We start from the raw sequence: 19,258 nt of genomic DNA on the forward strand, positions 1-19,258 counted from the left end.
AAGTAAGTATACACTGATTGTAATCTAATGGCATAATCCTACACATGTTTATTCAGAAGGAACTCTGATTGAGTTCAGTGAGTTTCAGGTAAGGAGCTATATGATGTCAGTCTTGGTTATGCAAGTTAAAACTCTACTTAAGAACATTATAAAGCAGCCTTCAATTGTATGCTGCAAGTATTTATTTCATAAAATATTATATATCACTTGGTTGTAAAAACCTCAGAAAGAATAAAACAATAAAATTATCAGTAAAAAGAGTTACATTCAAAAATAATTAAAAAGAATGACTTCACTGCCTCTGCTGCAAAACCTAATGCACCACTGGCCTGAACCCTTTTCACTTTGAATAATTTTAACCAAGTATTTATCAAAACTTTAATAAAATATTAACCCCCCCAAAAAAACCCCCCAGGTATTTAGCATGTAATTAAGGGTTGTATCCAACTGTGTTCTACTCAGTGGGCCTACTTTGAGTAGGAATAGCAATGGCTACAATGCTAGGTTTCATTTTATTTTGCCTATAGAATCTGCATAGCTCCTTAAACCAGATGCCTATCACATGCCCATACTCTTTTAAGTGGGCATTAGTCAGCTGCAGCTTTTGCCAGGAGGAAGGAGAAGGGATTTAGAGTGACCTACATTCTGCCCATAGTGACCTAGTTATTGTATTGTGTGTGAGGCAAGCACATACAGAAGCTTCCAGGTGTCACATAAATGCCAGTCAAATTCCTGTGAACAGCTTTGAACTGTGTGACAGGATATGATCCTGGGATTCCCAGCAGGAGTCAAAAGACCTCAACAGAAAAAGGTAAACACTACAAGGTGCATTTGGGGTTCAGTTCTTAAGCCAATTTAACAGTCCAGTTTTTTTGCAGTGGAATTGCTTCAGAGTTTGTTGTTTGAAGATTGTGCCTGTGAAGATGATTCCAAGTGAATTGGGAGAACAGGCCTAAGACATTTGCAACATTTTGGGAGGATTTAGTCCTGATCCTCCTGATTCCACTTACAGTGTGTCAGAAGAGACAGAGGCACAGTGTCATCGCCTTCCCTTCCATGGCACTTCTTTGATTTGGATCACAAAAAAATATGAGTTCTGAATCTTGAGAGAGATTTGGGAAGCATTATAATTCAGCATGTTAATGATTACCATGTACATAAAAGATATACAGATGTGATTTTTAAATATGAAATGGTACTAGCGGGCTGTAAGAAATATGCATATTTCCACATTAATATTGTGAAATTTATTTCCTCCCCACACACAACTCCATACTTTGTTACCAAGGTATTTGCTTACTTAGCATGGGTAGTATTTAAAGTACAGTGGTACCTCGGGTTACATACGCTTCAGGTTACATACGCTTCAGGTTATAGACTCCACTAACCCAGAAATATTACCTCAGGTTAAGAACTTTGCTTCAGGATGAGAACAGAAATCGGGCTCCGGTGGCGGGGCGGCAGCAGGAGGCCCCATTAGCTAAAGTGGTGCTTCAGGTTAAGAACAGTTTCAGGTTAAGTATGGACCTCCGGAACGAATTAAGTACTTAACCCGAGGTACCACTGTATATTCTCCGGTATATAAGATTTGACATTTTATAGCCCTCTACATTCACTTATCTTGGTCCAATAAAAATTAATCCTGTTCACCTAGGGCAGGGCTAGGGAACCAGATGTTCTTGCACTCCCAACATCAGCCCCAGCCAGTGTGGCTAATAGGAATTGTAATCCAACAGCATCTAGAGACTAAAAGATCACAGTTCCCCCAGCCCTGGCATATGGATGTTGGATAGTCAGTTTTGACTATCAGGAGTATGAAGCCACCTGTTTTCTGTAAAGGACCTTGGTTTTAACGATGGCATTCGACCTGATCATTTTCCTGTTGCGATATCTGACAGCATGGCAAGCTAGAAATGTATGACGTAAATAGATGTGTATGGGATGCCTCCACCTTTGCGTTCTGATAGGTCTCAAGTGCCTACACAAAGCTGTATAAACGTGCAGAAAGTAACGCAACCTCGCTGCCTCTCCACATTGCCCCTGGTGAACTTCTGCCTGTTAGCAGCAGAGGAGACAAAAAGGTGTCAGCAGCACTTCCCAGACTGGTCTACACCCGGTCACACAACCAACCCAAGTCTGGACACGCTTCCTCAGAAGAAGCAAGGTCTGACTGAGAGCAGTGTGACGGACACCAGGCTCGGGGATTTATTTATTTATTTTTAATAAATGTTTATTGGGATTTTACAAAACACAGAAATCAAACAAATACATATATCAACACAGAAAACAAAAAAATACACACTTAATAAAAAAAGGAAAAAGAAAAAGAATCCACTTTTAAATTTCAAGGTTCTATATCCCTCTTTCCTGACCTCCTCACATCTCCCTTTTTTATGTTCCTCTTTATTCCATCAAATTCAGCAAATTCTAACCCTCTTTCAAATCTCGTTTATAATTGTGTACTCCCACTTATTATGTCTCTAATTTCCCCTCTTTTTTAAATCCTTTTTTTATTTTCATACCTCCTTTAACCATATCCCAAATGCCATGTTACCTTTGCATCCCACATCATTTTAACATTCAAACAATTTACTATATTTCTGTACATAATCCTTGAACTTTTTCCAGTCCTCTTCCATCAACTCTTCTCCCAGGTCTCGGATTCTGCCAGTCATTTCTGCCATCTCCATATAGTCTATCACTTGCATCTGCCATTCTTCCACGGTGGGCAAATCTTGTGTCTTCCAATATTTAGCGAGAAGTATTCTTGCTGCTGTTGTTGCGTACATAAAAAAAGTTCTGTCTTTCTTTGACACCAATTGGCCGACTATGCCCAAAAGGAAGGCCTCTGGTTTCTTAGGAAAGGTAAATTTAAATACCTTCTTCAGTTCATTATAGATCATTTCCCAGTAAGCCTTAACCTTCGGGCACGTCCACCAAAGATGAAAGAATGTTCCCTCAGCTTCTTTACATTTCCAACACTTATTATCAGGCAGGCTCCGGGATTTCTTACCCCGACAGTCGGTTTCCGTTTTGCAGCGGGGTTTCCTTCCCACATCACTGCTGCTGCTGCTGCTGCTGCTGCCTGCTTAGGGCTGCAGCACTATTATTATTATTATTATTATTATTATTATTATTATTATTATTATTATTTATACCCCGCCCATCTGGCTGGGCTTCCCCAGCCACTCTGGGCGGCTTCCAACCAAATATTAAAATGCAGTAATACATCAAACATTAAAAGCTTCCCTAAACAGACCCAGACCAGACCCGAGTCGGCTCCCGGTCTTCTTGCAAACACAACCCCGCGCATCTCAAGGCAAAAGCGACTTCCGAAACACCGCCACGCCCTCCCTGAGCTCCTCCGCCACCGCTTTGGAGGAGCCGCTACCGGAAAGAGGAAGGTCTGGTGCTGAGGCTGCCCGGAAGGCCCCTTGCGCCGCTGCAGAGAGAGAGAGACAGGTAACCCCGCGTCCCCAGCAGCCCCTTGCCCGCCTCTCGAGAGTGGGGTGGGAACGGGACGCCCCTTTCCTCCGCCTTGCTACCGAGCCTCTCCTTCCCCCTGGCGCTCCTGGCAAGGCCTGGGAGGGTTCCCCCTTTCCCCGTCGCGGTGGGGGCTCTCCCCTCTGCCCCCGAAGCCCAAACTCCGCGTCTGGACGCCGAATGCGTCTCTGCATGCAACGTGCAGGGTTGATTCCCGTCCCTCTTCCTGCATAGACAAAAAGCAAACTGCATCGACGGCGGATTTGATAATCTCCGAGGTCAGTCAGGGAGAGTGAACGCAACCCCTTTTTCCTCCCTCGAGGTCGCCCTGAAGAAACTCCATCCTCTGAAGCGAGAATTTGCAAGAGGATGAAAGTCGCCACTGGTTAGGGAGACGGGCGATAAAAAGGAATGGGCATCTGCACCTTGGACAGGTGTGGAGAAGATGCAAGCTGCATCAGCACCATAGTGAGTATACCTGCTGAAATTCCCTCTTCTAACTATTGGAGGTGCAAGAGCTCTGGTCTCTTTTTTTGCACCTGGTCTCTCTGATCTGAGGGCAGAAATTTATCCTGCTGGATAAATGTTGCTAATCTCGATTACAGCTTTTTATTTTAACATATAATGCATGCCAATGCATGTGTTCATTGAGCTATGGCCAAGGATAGAATAATGACCAGGAACAACTAGATTTTGGATTCTGTGCTGGAAAGCTGCATTCTGAATTCACCATAAATTTATGCCATAAATATATCTGCAGTCACATTGATTTCTACCACCTACATGCTTGGGATTGGACTGAGCCTGGAGAGTCTAAAAGTATGGTACAGTAAGCAACAAATAGAGTGTATGTGTTGTGAATGTTTTCTGTCAGGGTGCAGATACCATCTTTTTGAAAATTATTTTTGAAAGCTGCTTTTCCAAATTTCCAGCTGCACCTAAGTAGGTATTCTTTCCATTCTGAGGAGTCTGCTTGGCTTCCTGCGATCTAGATGCCATTGTGCTAATAACCCCAATCTGTCTTCCTGTTCTTTACCTCCTCTGCTGTTTACTGCAATATGCAGATATTGATAAAGTGAATAGAAGATTTACTCCCTCATAACACTAGGACATGGGACATCCAAGTTAGTTACCTGAACTGGGGTGAGGGAACCTGATCTTCCTTCTGTTGGTTCCTTCTTTCGTAACTATTTGCTGGCATGTAGATCACTTCCTTTTAGGCTTTACTACTTCCTCCTCCTTCAGCCAGGCTTTCTTTCTTTTTAAAAAATTAAAAAAATATATATTAATCAGTACAAACACCAAGCTAGAAAGACACATACAACAAAAACCATAATAACAATAATAACACAAATTTAGATACAGTAATATCCCTATGCCTACTCCTTGTTTATCACCACTCTCTCCCCCCTCTATTTCCCACTGTTATCCGCCTTGTCAGATATTTGTTCCAAATTTCTTTGTATTTATCCATTCTTATTTGGCGTCGACAAGCAGTTCTTTCGTATGTAGCTAATCTGTAGTTCTTTCGTATGTAGCTAATCTGTCCATATTATCAATCCATATGCTCAGTGGAATCTTTTTGCGACTCTTCCAATTCATCAAAACAAGCTTTTTTTGCTTCTAATATAGCGTGCGATGTAACCACTTTTTTTGGCCCCTTGAGCTCTTCCAAATTTCCAGAATATACTTTAGAATTAAATTCAGTTCCCCTAAATAACAATTTCAGGCTTTCTTTCTATTTTGACACAGTGTTGGGGCCTGTTTTGTTTAACATCGTGTCTCCATAGTGGACACGTGAGCTTGTGCTTAGGATGGATTTGTTTTCCAAGAGTTAATAATAAAACTTAATTTTTATATTCTTTAAACTAGCAGCCTTACCAGACTATTTCTGTATACCACTGCAATATATACCAAACCCTGACTTCTTTTCTTCCCCCGTTATTGTAGATCTGAATTCTCCCCACATTTCTTCCTTCACGTGTGAAATAAATATCCAACATGCCTCATCGGACTATTCATCTTTTTCGGAAGGGTCTCCGGCTGCATGACAACCCCACTTTGCTAGCTGCACTGAAGTCTTCCGAAATCGTATATCCAGTTTACCTATTGGATAGAAATTTTTTGACATCTGCAACTAGGATGGGAACTAAACGTTGGCATTTTCTCCTGCAGACTCTGGAAGATCTCAAGACAAACTTAAATAAATTGAACTCTTGCTTATGGATTATTCAAGGGGAGTACGAGGCTGTATTGCGGGAACATGTTCAAAAGTGGAATATTACCCAAGTGACTTTCGATGATGAGATTGAACCATATTACAAGGAAATGGAGAAGACTATCCAAGTTATGGGGAAAGAAATGGGATTTGAAGTATTTTCTTTGGTGGGGCACACTTTGTATGACGTCAGACGGTACGGAGCTGACCAAGGGGAAGAAAGCTTATCTCCTGGGGGGCCATTGGTGGTTTTACAGTATAACAAATGTGCATACCTAGCTTGCGTTCTGCAAGCATAGATATGTTTCTGTTGCTGATGCAGATCTTCACTCCTTTCTGCTGCAGAACTGGCCAGTATTATGAGCTCAGACATTAAAATGAAGAGTTTAGGCTGCAGAGCTAAACACATTAGGGAATAAACATCGCTGAACAAAGTTTTACAGAAAATTTAGTTCCTCTACTGTGACCCAAGTTCCATCCTTTTGCAGGCGGTTTCTGTTCATAGTGTAATCATCTTGTGTTATACAGGATTGTGGAACTAAATGGAGGGACACCACCATTGACGTACAAAAGGTTTCTTCAAATACTAACAGTGCTTGGAGATCCCGAGATGCCTGTGCAAGACATTACAGCTGAGAATTCACAGTAAGGAATAATTGTACCACCAGAACATAGAAATTTTACTCTAGGAATAGCTGGCTCACTGTAAAATGATTTTATTTATTTAAGGCCATTTATATACCACCTATTCAAGCTAAAGTGGTTTACAAAAGACAATCTAAAATAATTTTGCAATAAGTATTTTTTGCCAAGCAAAAAAGTTTGATCCATGTGACTTATGAAAAGATTAATGTATCCTTGTTTTCATAATGTCCAAATTGAGAGTCGAATTACTTTTGGTTTTGTTACATAATTATCTTCTGGGATATTGTGGTAGTGCTTTAGTAAACTGTCCACTTGTGATGATCACATTTGAAAACCAGTGTTGGGGCTCTGAACAGGTTTTATGAACATTTCAGAATTTGAAAAATCTGCCTTGCGGTGAAATACCAGTACTTGAATTTGAAATCTAGCCATACAATGGATTTGATTATGACTGATATATTGGGATCTCAAACGGCCAGACAGTCTCAGTATACTGGCATGTTTTGAAATATTTTTTTTTTGTAAGCATTACTTAGCACAATACCAGCTGTCAATCTCATGAATACAGAGATGTACAAAAACTATGAACTGAGGCTATGAATTGATGGTCATCTTACAACTTATTTTAATTACCAAGGCTTTCCAATTGACCCATGGGAACTGTACTTTAATTATTTACAGCACAATAATAATTTTTAAAAATCCTTCTCTCCTCCCCACTAGGGTTGTGGGTGCGGAAATCCTGTTAGCTCATCTCAGGACACTAATTTGCATGACCACTGCAATGTTTCCTAGAAACATAGCATGATATGTTGGGCCTGATTGTGCAAAGATAGGAAGGCAAGGGAGGCAGCTATTCCAGTCTATTATGTTTCTTCCTTTTCTGTTGGCTTTAGGACATGGGTGGTTTCCAGTGGTGATAACAAGCAACACTTTCTGCTGCATTCACTTGTTCTGTGATAAAACAAGCTGATTGTGTTTGTTTGCCTCATTATAGTATAACATTTGGTTTTCAAAATAAATCTCTTTATTTCCTTCTTAGAAAACTCAGTCCTCTCCCTGAAGTGGGTCTGGCCAAGTGTTACAGGGTGCCTCTCCCTGAGGACCTTGGGTTTTCCAAAGAGTACAAGTCACCTTGGAGAGGAGGGGAAACTAATGGGCTCCAGCGACTTGAAGAGCACCTGAAAAACCAGGTCAGTCTTAATTCAAGGTGTATCTCATGTTGTTTGTGAGAAGATTATCAGCAGTCTTTCTGATCACCTTTGCAAGAGCAATCTAAATGCAAGCCACTTACCGTCTCCTAAAGAATTCATATCTGAAGTCATCTAGAAAGTCCCACAGGTTTTTGTTTCCTTTCTAAAAATCGCCTTCCAATATTTATCTTTATTCTGCATATCATAGGTCACCAGTGCGGCACCCATGGGTGCAATAGTGCTCTTGAGGTCTCTAACCACTACCACTCTGACCACTATATTATGCTGGCTCAGGTTTGTCACAGTACACAAAGCACAACAGACTGAGTGATAATAACTCTGAACATTTTACTGGTTATTTCCTATTGTAAAGGTCTAGCCCAGTATGTGCAACATATATAGTTCATATGTACGGTGTATAACCTATGAGGCTAATTCCAATATTAATACATTTCTTCTTACTGCTTCTTCTTGTAAGTTCCTGTATAACACAATTCTTAGGTGAGAATAGAAAAGTCCCCAAGGTATCGAGATCAACACAGCTGATGTAGACTGCTGGCACAAGTACTGAGAATCGTTCATGTACAATTACTTATGTACCTGTTAAACACATTGACAATCTAATATCAGCTGAGGAAGCCCTTTGGGGTGAAATGGGAGATATCCGGAAACCTTGTTCTGCTCGAGTTAGCAGTTTGCACCAGCTTGCCTGTGTCAGCAGTCTACATCAGCTGTGTTGTTTTCGATACCTTGGGGACTTTTCTATTCTCACCTAAGGATTGTGTTATACAGGAACTTAAAAGAAGAAGCAGAAAGAAAAGAAGAAATGTATGAATATTGGAATTAGCCTCATAGGTTATACACCGTACATATGAACTGTATATGCTGCACATACTGGGCTAGTCCTTTACGATAGGAAATAACTAGTAAAATTTTCACAGTTATTATCATGCAGCCTGTTGCACTTTGTGTATTGTGACAACTGTATTTGCAAAGCAAGGTATTGAACTTGTTTTGGCTCAGGTTTGTCAGCACATAACTATAGTGTGAAGCAAGGATAGCCAACTAAGTGCCTTCCAGGTGTTGTGGACAACAAATCCCATCGGCTTCACCTAGTGTGATCATTGGTCAAGGATGATTGGAGTTGTAGCCCACAGCATGTGGATGGCACCACTTTCACTACTACTAGTGTGGAGGCTGTGTTCTTAGCTTCGAGCATAGGTGTGCTATAGATTTACTTGTTTTTGAAGTATTTCTAGCCCTTTCCATTGAATTTTATCAAAGGTGGCTTGCATAAAGGGTTTCATACAAAGGTAAAACAAAGAGGAATAAGGTTTGCTTATAGAACCCACTGCCTCATTGTAGCACAGCTGTCATTCCAGTTATAGCAGCTGTGCTTCTTCTGCTTTGTGTTTCTCTTTTTAGGGTTGGGTAGCAAAGTTTGCTAAGCCAAGAACAATCCCAAACTCTCTGCTTCCAAGTACTACAGGCTTGAGTCCCTATTTCAGCTTGGGCTGTTTATCAGTTCGAATGTTTTTTCACAGGCTGTCAAACATTTATGCTCAGGTAAGTTTGCGGTATGCAGCTTAGCTACATGTTAAGCAAGGAAATGTGACAAATTTCCATTCCCAGAAAAAGCATGTTATTTTTCCTACAGCAGCAAGGCATGATTTATTTATTTAACATATTGGATGGATTTCCCCCTAAATTGGTTTTTGAATTTTGAATTTATTGTTATTCATGCTTTTATACTGTATTTTATGCTGTTTTTGGTATCACAATTAAGTGTTTTAAATTTGTTGTTAGCCACCCTGAGCCCGGTTTTCTGAACAGGGAAGGGCAGGGTATAAATAAAAATTTATTATTATTTCTACCCCATCTTTTAGTGCAGGCCCACATATGAAATGTTAAAACCAAAACATTTGCACAAACATGATAAAATCACCAGCAAAGTAAAAAAAAAAAAAAAAGTATATAGGGGCCAGGCCATCAATAATATCAAGAAAAGTCTTTAAGGATTGCTTAATGACTGTCTACAAGAGACGGGGCCAAGTGGAGTTTTCAGGGGAGGGAATTCCACAGATGTGGGGGCACCACTGAAAAAGTCCATGACCCTAGTACCCATTCAACTTTAGTGACAGGTCTGAGAGGAGGCCAATCTTAGGACCTGAGCAATTTCGTATAGGCATAGTTGGAGTTCTTCAGATAACCTGGTTGCAAACTGTTCAGAGCTTTAATGCTCAGTCCTAGCACTTCAAATTAAGCCGAGAAACAAATGGTTCACCAGTGCAACTGATGCAAAACTGTTGTCTGACATGCTCAAACTGCACATAAGCATGCTGGAGGCTGAATTTTGCACCTGCTGAAATTTCCAGATTGTCTTTACATGCAGCCCTACATAGAGAGCATCACAGTACTCTAGGCTGGATGTAACCACTGGTCCAGTCCACATATAACACTAATGCAAATCATGGGTTAGCACAAATGATGAAATGTAAGAGTTCCTGGAGTGAATATCATGGCAACTGCATTGTTCCTCCAGTCCAGCTGTGCTAACCAGGGCTAGGTCATGGTTTGGTTTGGTGCGGTTTCTAAACCCAAGCTCGTGGTTTCTTTTCCCAAGACAAACCGTGAGGAGCAAATCAAGAACAAACCTTGGTTACAGCTTGTGATTTGACTGGGCAAGAGTAACCATGTGTTCAGATGTAAAACTAAGTCAAACCAAGGCTTAGCTGTGGGCAGCCCAGCAGTAGGAGAATTGGGAGAGGAGCACAGCAGCTGCAATCTTTGGTCCAGGAAGTTGCATGCTTGCTCATTGCCCTTGGTGAAGCTTGAGTCATGTATATGTAATTGAGGCTAGGTCTGCTTTCTGCAGCTAGGGTTGCAGTTGGTAAACCAGTCTTTGCTGGTAAAAGGCACTCCTACGAACTGATGTCACCTGCACCTCCCTAGTTAACAGAGTCCAAGAGTATCTCCCAGTTCTATGCCTGAATTTGTAAGCGAGTGCAGTGAAACCCATCTGAAACCTTTTGTAAATCTCCATCTAAATCAGTGGTCTTACCAAGAATTGCTTGATTGGATTATCTGGATTAAGATGATGTAATATACTGTATGTACAATTATGTGTATACTGATTTTTTAAAAAGCATTTATATTTGTTATATTTGCCCAATTCATAAGGTTTTAAAATACTTATAGTTTGCTTTATAAAGTGTTAGGATTCCATTTTAAGCACAGCAAGGTATTAGGATCCCATAATAGGCTTGGAAATACTATTATTTAATTTCATCTCTGAGTCTCTTCCATGAGGCATCTCAGTGCGATTTACAATACAATAAAAACATAAAACAATTGCATATATAAAACACTGGAAGAACAAAATAGCTTGTGAAAGGTTCTGGCTTGCTGCTTTCAGTGCTTAAACCACATTAAATGTTACAAATTGTTGAGCTAAATCATGCTTCCCATTTTTTTCATGTTCCATTATCAATATTACAGTCAAAGAACCATTCCCTGCCACCAGTATCTCTTCAAGGACAGCTACTGTGGAGGGAATTCTTTTATACGGTAGCATCAGCAACACCCAACTTTACAAAAATGGTTGGGAATCCCATCTGTCTTCAGATAGATTGGTACCAAGATACAGAGAAACTCCACAAATGGAAAACGGTATGTTGATTCTTTGGACTGTTTTAGTACTCTGAGTCCATTGTTTCCAGTATTTTGCTGATGCTGGAATTATATAAATGTTATGGTTTAAGATGCTTTACCTCTGCTATGTTTTTCCGCCCTAGGACTTTTGGGGGAAGGGCAGACTCAAATACGGGAAATAAATCAATAATGGAGCATTTATCATCACATCCATTCGGTCCTTAGTCTCTGTAAGAAGAGAGAATGTCAACTATTGTGAGAGTTACAAGGTGGGAGTGCAGCGCATCTGAGCAGATCAAGAAAATTGAAATTGTTCTATTTCTTAGGCACAGACAGGATTTCCCTGGATTGATGCCATTATGACTCAGCTCCATCAGGAAGGCTGGGTCCACCATCTTGCTCGCCACGCAGTGGCCTGTTTCTTGACACGTGGAGACCTCTGGATCAGTTGGGAAGAAGGAATGCAGGTTTGCAGTACTTATTTTGTCTTCTGCCCTCATTGGCATAGTCCTGTAAAAAGCAAACTTTCTAGGGAATCTGAAAGCAACCTCAGTGTTTAATGTTAGCATTCCCCTTAGCAAACGGGGGGTGGGGGTGGGAGGATTTCATGGCAAACATAATTTTGATCAGAGTGAACAGCAAGTATCCTTTGGAATGAAAAAGGGTTAAGGCTGTAATCCTATGCTCACTCTCTTGTGAGCAACTCAGGAGAATATACTTTTGAATAGACACGTATAGGATTGCACTGTTAAGTAAATCATGGTAAAAATTACATATAGTTCTAAGGTGGTAAATCTATACCAGTTCAGAATATGAGTGATGGCTTACATGATTGAATGGTTAATAATAATTCCTCACATTGATGTCACAGGGAAAGGTTCTAACTTAAACTTGTCCCTTATATCTAGTCTTCTATGTCCATGTTGTTGGGGTTTTTTTGGGGGGCGGTTTCACAGGGACGTTAGATCCCATGATTCCACTGCCGGCATAGACATAATTCCTGAGGCATGCTGGGAAGCCGTAGCTCTTGCTGCTGGCAGCTTTGAAACAAATAAAAAAGACAATGGGGGGGATGGAAAGGAAGTCAACTCAGTAACTCCTCACTTCCTAGGATTCCCCTGAAACATTTTGCCCAGTCACACTACCACCCAGGTTTGCAAAATCCCCTGCCCCCCTGCAATTTGAGGAGAGTCAGGAATTTCATGTGGGTTCAGTTCAGCCCAACTTCGCACTGTGTCTTATTTTAATGGTATGACTCTCCTCAACTACAGTTGTTTGAAGAATTGCTTCTGGATGCAGATTATAGCGTGAATGCCGGGAACTGGATGTGGCTGTCAGCCAGTGCTTTCTTCCACCAGTACTCCCGCATTTTCTGTCCTGTTCGCTTTGGCAAACGCACAGATCCCGAAGGGCAATACATCCGGTGAGTACGCATGGTTGATACGTCAGGGTCTATCATGCTGTAAAACGTAAGAGCAGTCCTGCTGGATAAGAAAAGTGGTTCATCTTGTCCACATCCCACAGTAGCCAATCGGACGCCTTTCAAGATGTCCACAAGAAGGTAAGCAGGAAGGGTGGAATAATTCGGAGAGTATGTATCAAGAGGCCAAACTCCCCTGATCCGCACCTCATAAATGAAGGGCTGGACTGAGCAAGTTCTCTCTGCGAATCTGCATTCTCCCAAGGATATTTTACAAGGTGGCCTAAGCAGGCAACTTGCAAATTCTGTAAATTAAATAGGCGTTGTGTTAAATTTGCATTACTTCCATTTGTCTGTCCTGAATCTGAAAAGTTCCTCTTCTCCTGGGCCTTTGGCTAATTAAACAATCTATAATCTTTTAAATTGAGGGAATAGTGTTATGTTTGTTATTATGTTATGTATTTTTGTGGTTTTTTTACTGTGATCTTCAGATGGAGGGCAGCATTAATAATAATAATAATAATAATAATAATAATAATAATAATAATGTGGTTCTGCTCATTTCTCCTGGGCCGTGTCCAGAAAGTGGTGTTGGGGGATGAGTGTTCAGACCCCTGGGCTCTCACTTGTGGGGTGCCTCAGGGTTCTGTCCTCTCCCCCATGCTTTTTAATATCTATATGAAGCCGCTGGGAGAGATCATCAGGGGGTTTGGGCTGGGTGTTCATCAGTATGCAGATGACACCCAGCTCTACCTCTCTTTTAAATCAGAAGCAGTGAAGACGGTGAAGGTCCTATGTGAGTGCCTGGAGGCGGTTGGAGGATGGATGGCGGCTAACAGATTGAGGTTGAATCCTGACAAGACAGAAGTACGGTTTTGGGGGGACAGGGGGCAGGTGGGTGTGGGGGACTCCCTGGTCCTGAATGGGGTAACTGTGTCCCTGAAGGACCAGGTGCGCAGCCTGGGAGTCATTTTGGACTCACAGCTGTCCATGGAGGCACAGGTTAATTCTCTGTCCAGGGCGGCCGTCTACCAGCTCCACCTGGTACGCAGGCTGAGACCCTACCTGCTTGCGGACTGTATCACCAGAGTGGTGCATGTTCTAGTTATTTCTCGCTTGGACTACTGCAATGTGCTCTATGTGGGGCTACTTTTGAAGGTGACCCAGAAACTACAACTAATCCAGAATGCGACAGTTAGACTGGTGACTGGGAGTAGCCGCCGGGACCACATAACACCGGTTCTGAGAGATCTGCAATGGCTCCCAGTACATTTCCGAGCACAAATCAAAGTGTTGGTGCTGACCTTTAAAACCCTAAACAGCCTCGGTCCTGTATACCTGAAGGAGCGTTTCCACCCCCATCATTCAGCCCAGACACTGAGATCCAGCACCAAGGGCCTTCTGGCAGTTCCCAAGAAGTGAGGTTACAGGGAACCAGACAGAGGGCCTTCTCAGTAGTGGCGCCTGCCTTATGGAACACCCTCCCATCAGATGTCAAGGAAATTAGCAGCTATCCTATTTTTAAAAGACATCTGAAGGTTTAGGGAAGTTTTTAATATTTAATGCTGTATTGTTTCTAAGACTCGATTGGGAGCCGCCCAGAGTGGCTGAGGAAACTCAGCCAGATGGGCGGGGTATAAATAATAAATTATATAATGAATTATATAATAATAATAATAATAATAATAATAATAATAATAATAATAGAAACAGTTAACAACACAAGGTGTGTGCTAATTATATTTTTCAGAAAATACCTCCCAGTGCTGAAGAATTTCCCCTCCCAGTACATTTATGAACCTTGGGTAGCACCAGAAGAGACACAGATAGAGGCAGGCTGCATTATAGGTAATACTCAAAACAAAATAAATTTTCACTATGTACCCAGCAGAGTAGGACCCTGCTTTCCCTGATTTTACCATATTTCCCCCTCCCTCTCAGTACCTAAGCTTCTTATCCTCCTTTCTGTCTGCCCCCTCCAGTCAGGGCAGGCTCTCAGAGAGTATCTCCATCACCATACTGTGTTGCACTGCCTCACTTCCAATGACCCCATTGCGGGTCAGATGACCAGTTTCCCAGCTTTGGAATTGACATGTTCCTCTATTCCCTGGGCTGCAATGAGAGTGCAGCTTTCTGTTTCCCAAGTACCATTAACCACTGCACCCAGCTCACCTTAGCCCCTCTGAAGTTTCTGCTTCCCTGGTGTCAAATCCTGTTCTCTCTCCTCATTCAGGGACTTAGCAAGGAAGGGCCCTTCCTCCCATGACTGCCTTTATCTGCCCATTATGTTTATTTGGTCTAACTATTAAGCCAGTATGTTTGCCTGCGGCTGGAGATGGAATCCCATTTTGGTATTCAGTCAGGAATTTGAAAAGGTTCTACCAAGATCTGATACAATTAATTCGAAGAGTTACTGTTAGCAGTTCTGTTTCCTTTCTGTCATTGTTTCCTATGTTTTCCATTAGGTAAAGATTATCCCTTTCCTATTGTAAACCACAAAGAAGTCAGTGATCACAATCTACAGCTGATGAAACAGGTTAGAGAAGAACAGTATAAAACGGCTCAGCTCACAAGAGGTGTGTCTGCAAGCTGGTATTGAGCTCTTCCAATTTGACAGGGTTTGTGGGTTTCTCTTGATTCTGAAATCTAACCATAGTACAATGGTACCTCGGGTTACAGACGCTTCAGGTTATAGACTTTGCTAACCCAGAAATAGTACCTCGGGTTAAGAACTTTGCTTCAGGATGTGAACAGAAATTGTGCGGCGGTGGCAGCGGGAGGCCCCATTAGCTAAAGTGGTACCTCAGATTAAGAACAGTTTCAGGTTAAGAATGGACCTCCAGAATGAATTAAGTTCTTAACCCGAAGTACCACTGTAAAAGCCTGGTAGCGTCTCTACAATTAAAAGTAACAATGTTGTAGATCTCTCTTTATAATCTGCATCTAGGTAATTCAAATTCTTTATTAAGAAAGGTTCCATTCTGCCTTTAAAACATATGTGCAAATTGTGCATAGTTTTGCTGCTCTTCGTGGGAAGTGAACTTCTGCAGGATATTAAAGGCCTGCTACTCAGTCCCTTCAGAGATTTCTCCAGGCATTGTTTATGCACTTTCAAGACTATTTTCAGAGCCTCAGAAAAAATTAAGATGAATCCAATTATGTCTGTCCCCTAGTGGAATGGGCACCTTTGGTGTAATGTACTGTCTCCCCTAAAATCTGCTCCAGAGGGCTGGGGGGCAGCAGGGGTAAGGAAAATCCTATTGTGTGAGCAGAAATCCATTTGCTCAGTGTTAGATGTCACCCTTAGACTTTTGTTTTTATCACTGCCTAGACAGTTTATAATCTGCATTATATATGGATAACGCAGGAGGTTAGAGATTGATAATGAGGAGTGATGCTAAGGAAAGGAATGCCAAATGGCAGAGGCTGTAAGGAGATTCAGGAAAGGCTTTGCTAAAAAAAATATGAAAATGTATAATGGATTTCTTTTCACAAGATTCTAAGGGGGGAAAAACATTCTTAGGAATTTTTTCTTGGGAAAAATAAGTCATTACATGTATATTACTTCCTAAACTGGTCATTGTTTAGTATTTTGCTTTAGTATGTTTTGGAAAGTACAAGGAACTAATTCCTCCAGGAGGCATAGTTAATATTGTTTATGTATCTTTAAAGATATTAAAGCCAGGATTCTAAAATTTTCACAGCTGGTTCTACGTGCCCAGTGAGACTTTTCTCACAATATGTTAAACCACTTTTGAAATGGAGGGAACTTTCAAAACTAGATGCTACTGGTGGTGGAGAGGGGAGAGAGAAGAAGAAGGGGGGGGCAGTGGGGGAGAAATAAAAAAATCCCTCCTGGCAAACTCAAGTCCTTGAGTGTGCCTGAAGTAGCTTTTGGAACCCAGCCTAAGTATTTTATTTGCAATTACATTTCAAGTGCTCCCTTAATTTAGTCAGGCGCTATTGGATTTGACCAAGGGGACATTTCCGTTGAGACATAAAAAGAGTATTCCATCTCTTCACCAGTGAAACTCAGCCTTCGAGTTTTAGTTAGTGTACATATTATGAGCAGTTTTGCAGTAATATGGTATTCACCTCCTTTCTAGATGATGTGGATGATCCAATGGAAATGCAGCTAAAGCGTGGATGTTCTGAAGAGACCACACAAAAGAAAAAACTTGCCAGAAGCAATGAACAAGGACAAACTGATTGACTGACAGCCCAATACTAGTTAGGTTTACTCAGGAGTAAGTCCCACTTTATTCATTGGGACACACTTCCAAGCATTTACTAAGCAGGCAACAGAAACTCCTAGAGACTTCTCAAAATCAAAAAGAAGTGATGAGGTGGTTAATTTGTGCTATTTATCTTATGCAAATAATTTGGTTCTTTGCCTGTTCCTGAATTTTCTCCTTCAGAACCACCACCCACAACAGCTAATTTTGAAATAATTCATAGAATAACTTGCAATGCAGATGCTTAATAAATCATTTCTAGGAAAAAGGTTCAGTGTTTGAGTTCTGATTAGTTTACATAGATATACTCCTTTGACAGGATTCCATTCTGATCAGTGGTCAGTCAAATGTTTGCTTCGAGAAAAGATGTAGGCTATTTTTAATAAATTGTTTTCACACCACTGTGTTAACAGCTGAAGACGAAAGCTGGCCACAAAATATGAAACCAATGGAATCGTTTTCCAGTGGATTTACAATTCGGACAACAATATATTTATTTTACAAAAATGTTTCTATAACCACCATATCAGTAGTTATAGAAATGCTTTTGTACAACGCTAAAACATAAATCACCTTTTAAAAACTACAAGTAATCATTAAAGTGACTGGCTAATCAAGAAACAGTTGCTAATTAATTGCGGCAAGAAGGAAGGAAACCTTAAAAAAGCACAAGCAACAGCAATTAATCTGTGGTGCTTGGGAGAAAGATTCTGCATATTAAGGAGATGTTTTTAAAAAAAGAAGCAGAAAACTAGATCATGAGGGATGAATTATGCACAGCCTGAAGAAGCTGAAAAGCAACACTACAAAGCAGACCTCAGCTGATTTTCAGCCGTGCCCTTTCTGATCTACCATAAGCCTCTTGCACTCAATCACCACTGCACACCTTTGGGCCTAGTGTTCTTGGACCTCCAAGTTAGTGGCCCCCAATCTCGCCACTGTTCCCTTTTGTGTTCCACCCACTATTTTATAGCAAAGAGGGAGGTCAGCCCTTCAGCATAAGGGGAGATGCGGGGTTCTCTAGAGTTGTCTGTGACAATAACCTCCCTTTAATAGGTGACCAGTTGTCAACTGAATTGGGAGAGGGAAGGATGTGTTGGTTCTAATCCACCAAATACTTCATTTCATCACCAATCCATCGGGAACACTTGCAACTACCCATGTAGAGACAAAAAGTATGGACAATGGCATTAATGGAAAAACTCACCAAGCATGAAAGTCATGTACGGCAAACAGGATTGAGATGATTTTATAGATATATGCTACTGTTTCATAACCTTTTCCATTAAGCTGGCACCCCCCACATTCACATGAGCATTTTTCGTACCGTATTTAGCTGAAAATGTGGTTCAGTTCCTACTCTGGAGAGCAGGGGGGGATCTTGGTATTCCATTTACCTATTCATACCATTGCAATGCCTTTATTACGATACGATACGATATCTTTATTGTCATTGTCCCTTGCGGAACAATGAAATTGAAAACTACATAAAACTACATTAAAACTACATAAAACTACCAGAAAACTACAGAAAACTACATAAAAGCTACATAAAACTGCTACAAAACTACATAAAACATTCAAACCCCCCTAAGAACTCTAAAACCCCATTTTAAAAAACACTATACTACAGAGACCCCTTATGCTGCGTTTAGAACCAGAATTGCATTAGCGTAGAAACTGTTTTTCAGGCGGCTAGTCCTGGCCTTTATAACCCTATACCTTCTTCCAGAAGGCAGAAGCTGAAAGAGATCATTTCCGGGTTGCGTACTATCATGTGCTATCTCTGCCGCTTTCTGATGGCACCTGGCAGCATAGATTTGATCTAAGGTGGGAAGAGTGCACCCAATAATTCTCTCTGCAGTCTTTACAACCCTGGATAGCATTGTTTTTTCCCTGGCCATGCAGCTCCCAAACCACACACACAGACCATAAGTTAGTACACTCTCCACAGTGCAATGGTAGAATGCCATCAACAGGTCCTTTGAGATATTGTTTTTCCGGAGGATTCTCAGAAAATATAACCTCTGCTGTGCTCTCTTCACCAGGTCTTTGCTGTTCTCTCCCCAGGTTAGGTCGTCTCTCAACTCCATTCCCAGAAATCGAAACACTGAGACCTGTTCCACGCACTTCCCCTCAATAATAAGTGGCTGAATATTCAATTTACATTTCCTAAAGTTCACAATGATCTCTTTTGTTTTCTTTAAGTTAAGCAGTAAGTTGTTTTTCCTGCACCACTCCCCCAACTGCTCAACTTCCTTCCTATAGGCCGTCTCCCCCTCTCCAGCCGTAATTAAACCAACCACCGTTGTATCATCTGCGAACTTAATGATCTTATTACTGGGGTATTTGGGGGCACAGTTAGCTGTATAGAGCGTGTATAAAAGCGGGCTCAACACGCACCCCTGTGGCG

The 19,258-nt window shown here is 41.3% G+C and overlaps 1 protein-coding gene across 6 annotated transcripts; it reads left to right on the forward strand.

Annotated features, from left to right (window-relative positions):
• Positions 1-673: 673 nt before the first annotated feature.
• LOC310764122 (cryptochrome-2-like) lies at positions 674-17,114 on the forward strand. Of its 6 annotated transcripts, none has more exons than XM_083617501.1 (11): positions 674-811; positions 5,434-5,897; positions 6,230-6,346; positions 7,389-7,539; positions 8,965-9,105; positions 11,038-11,208; positions 11,517-11,657; positions 12,462-12,613; positions 14,361-14,458; positions 15,076-15,186; positions 16,717-17,114. In XM_083617501.1, exons 2-11 carry the CDS (start codon positions 5,485-5,487, stop codon positions 16,821-16,823), a joined length of 1,602 nt encoding a protein of 533 aa, XP_083473627.1. In that variant the 5' UTR covers positions 674-811; positions 5,434-5,484; the 3' UTR covers positions 16,824-17,114. The 6 variants fall into 6 exon arrangements, 5 of the variants coding, with proteins under 5 accessions (XP_083473627.1, XP_083473626.1, XP_083473629.1 ...); XM_083617500.1 differs by lacking the exon at positions 674-811 and adding an exon at positions 3,375-3,462; XM_083617499.1 differs by lacking the exon at positions 674-811 and adding an exon at positions 3,477-3,917.
• Positions 17,115-19,258: the final 2,144 nt, after the last annotated feature.

Source organism: Podarcis filfolensis (genome assembly GCF_964270895.1).
Source record: "Podarcis filfolensis genome assembly, chromosome: 6".
NCBI lineage: Eukaryota > Metazoa > Chordata > Lepidosauria > Squamata > Lacertidae > Podarcis > Podarcis filfolensis.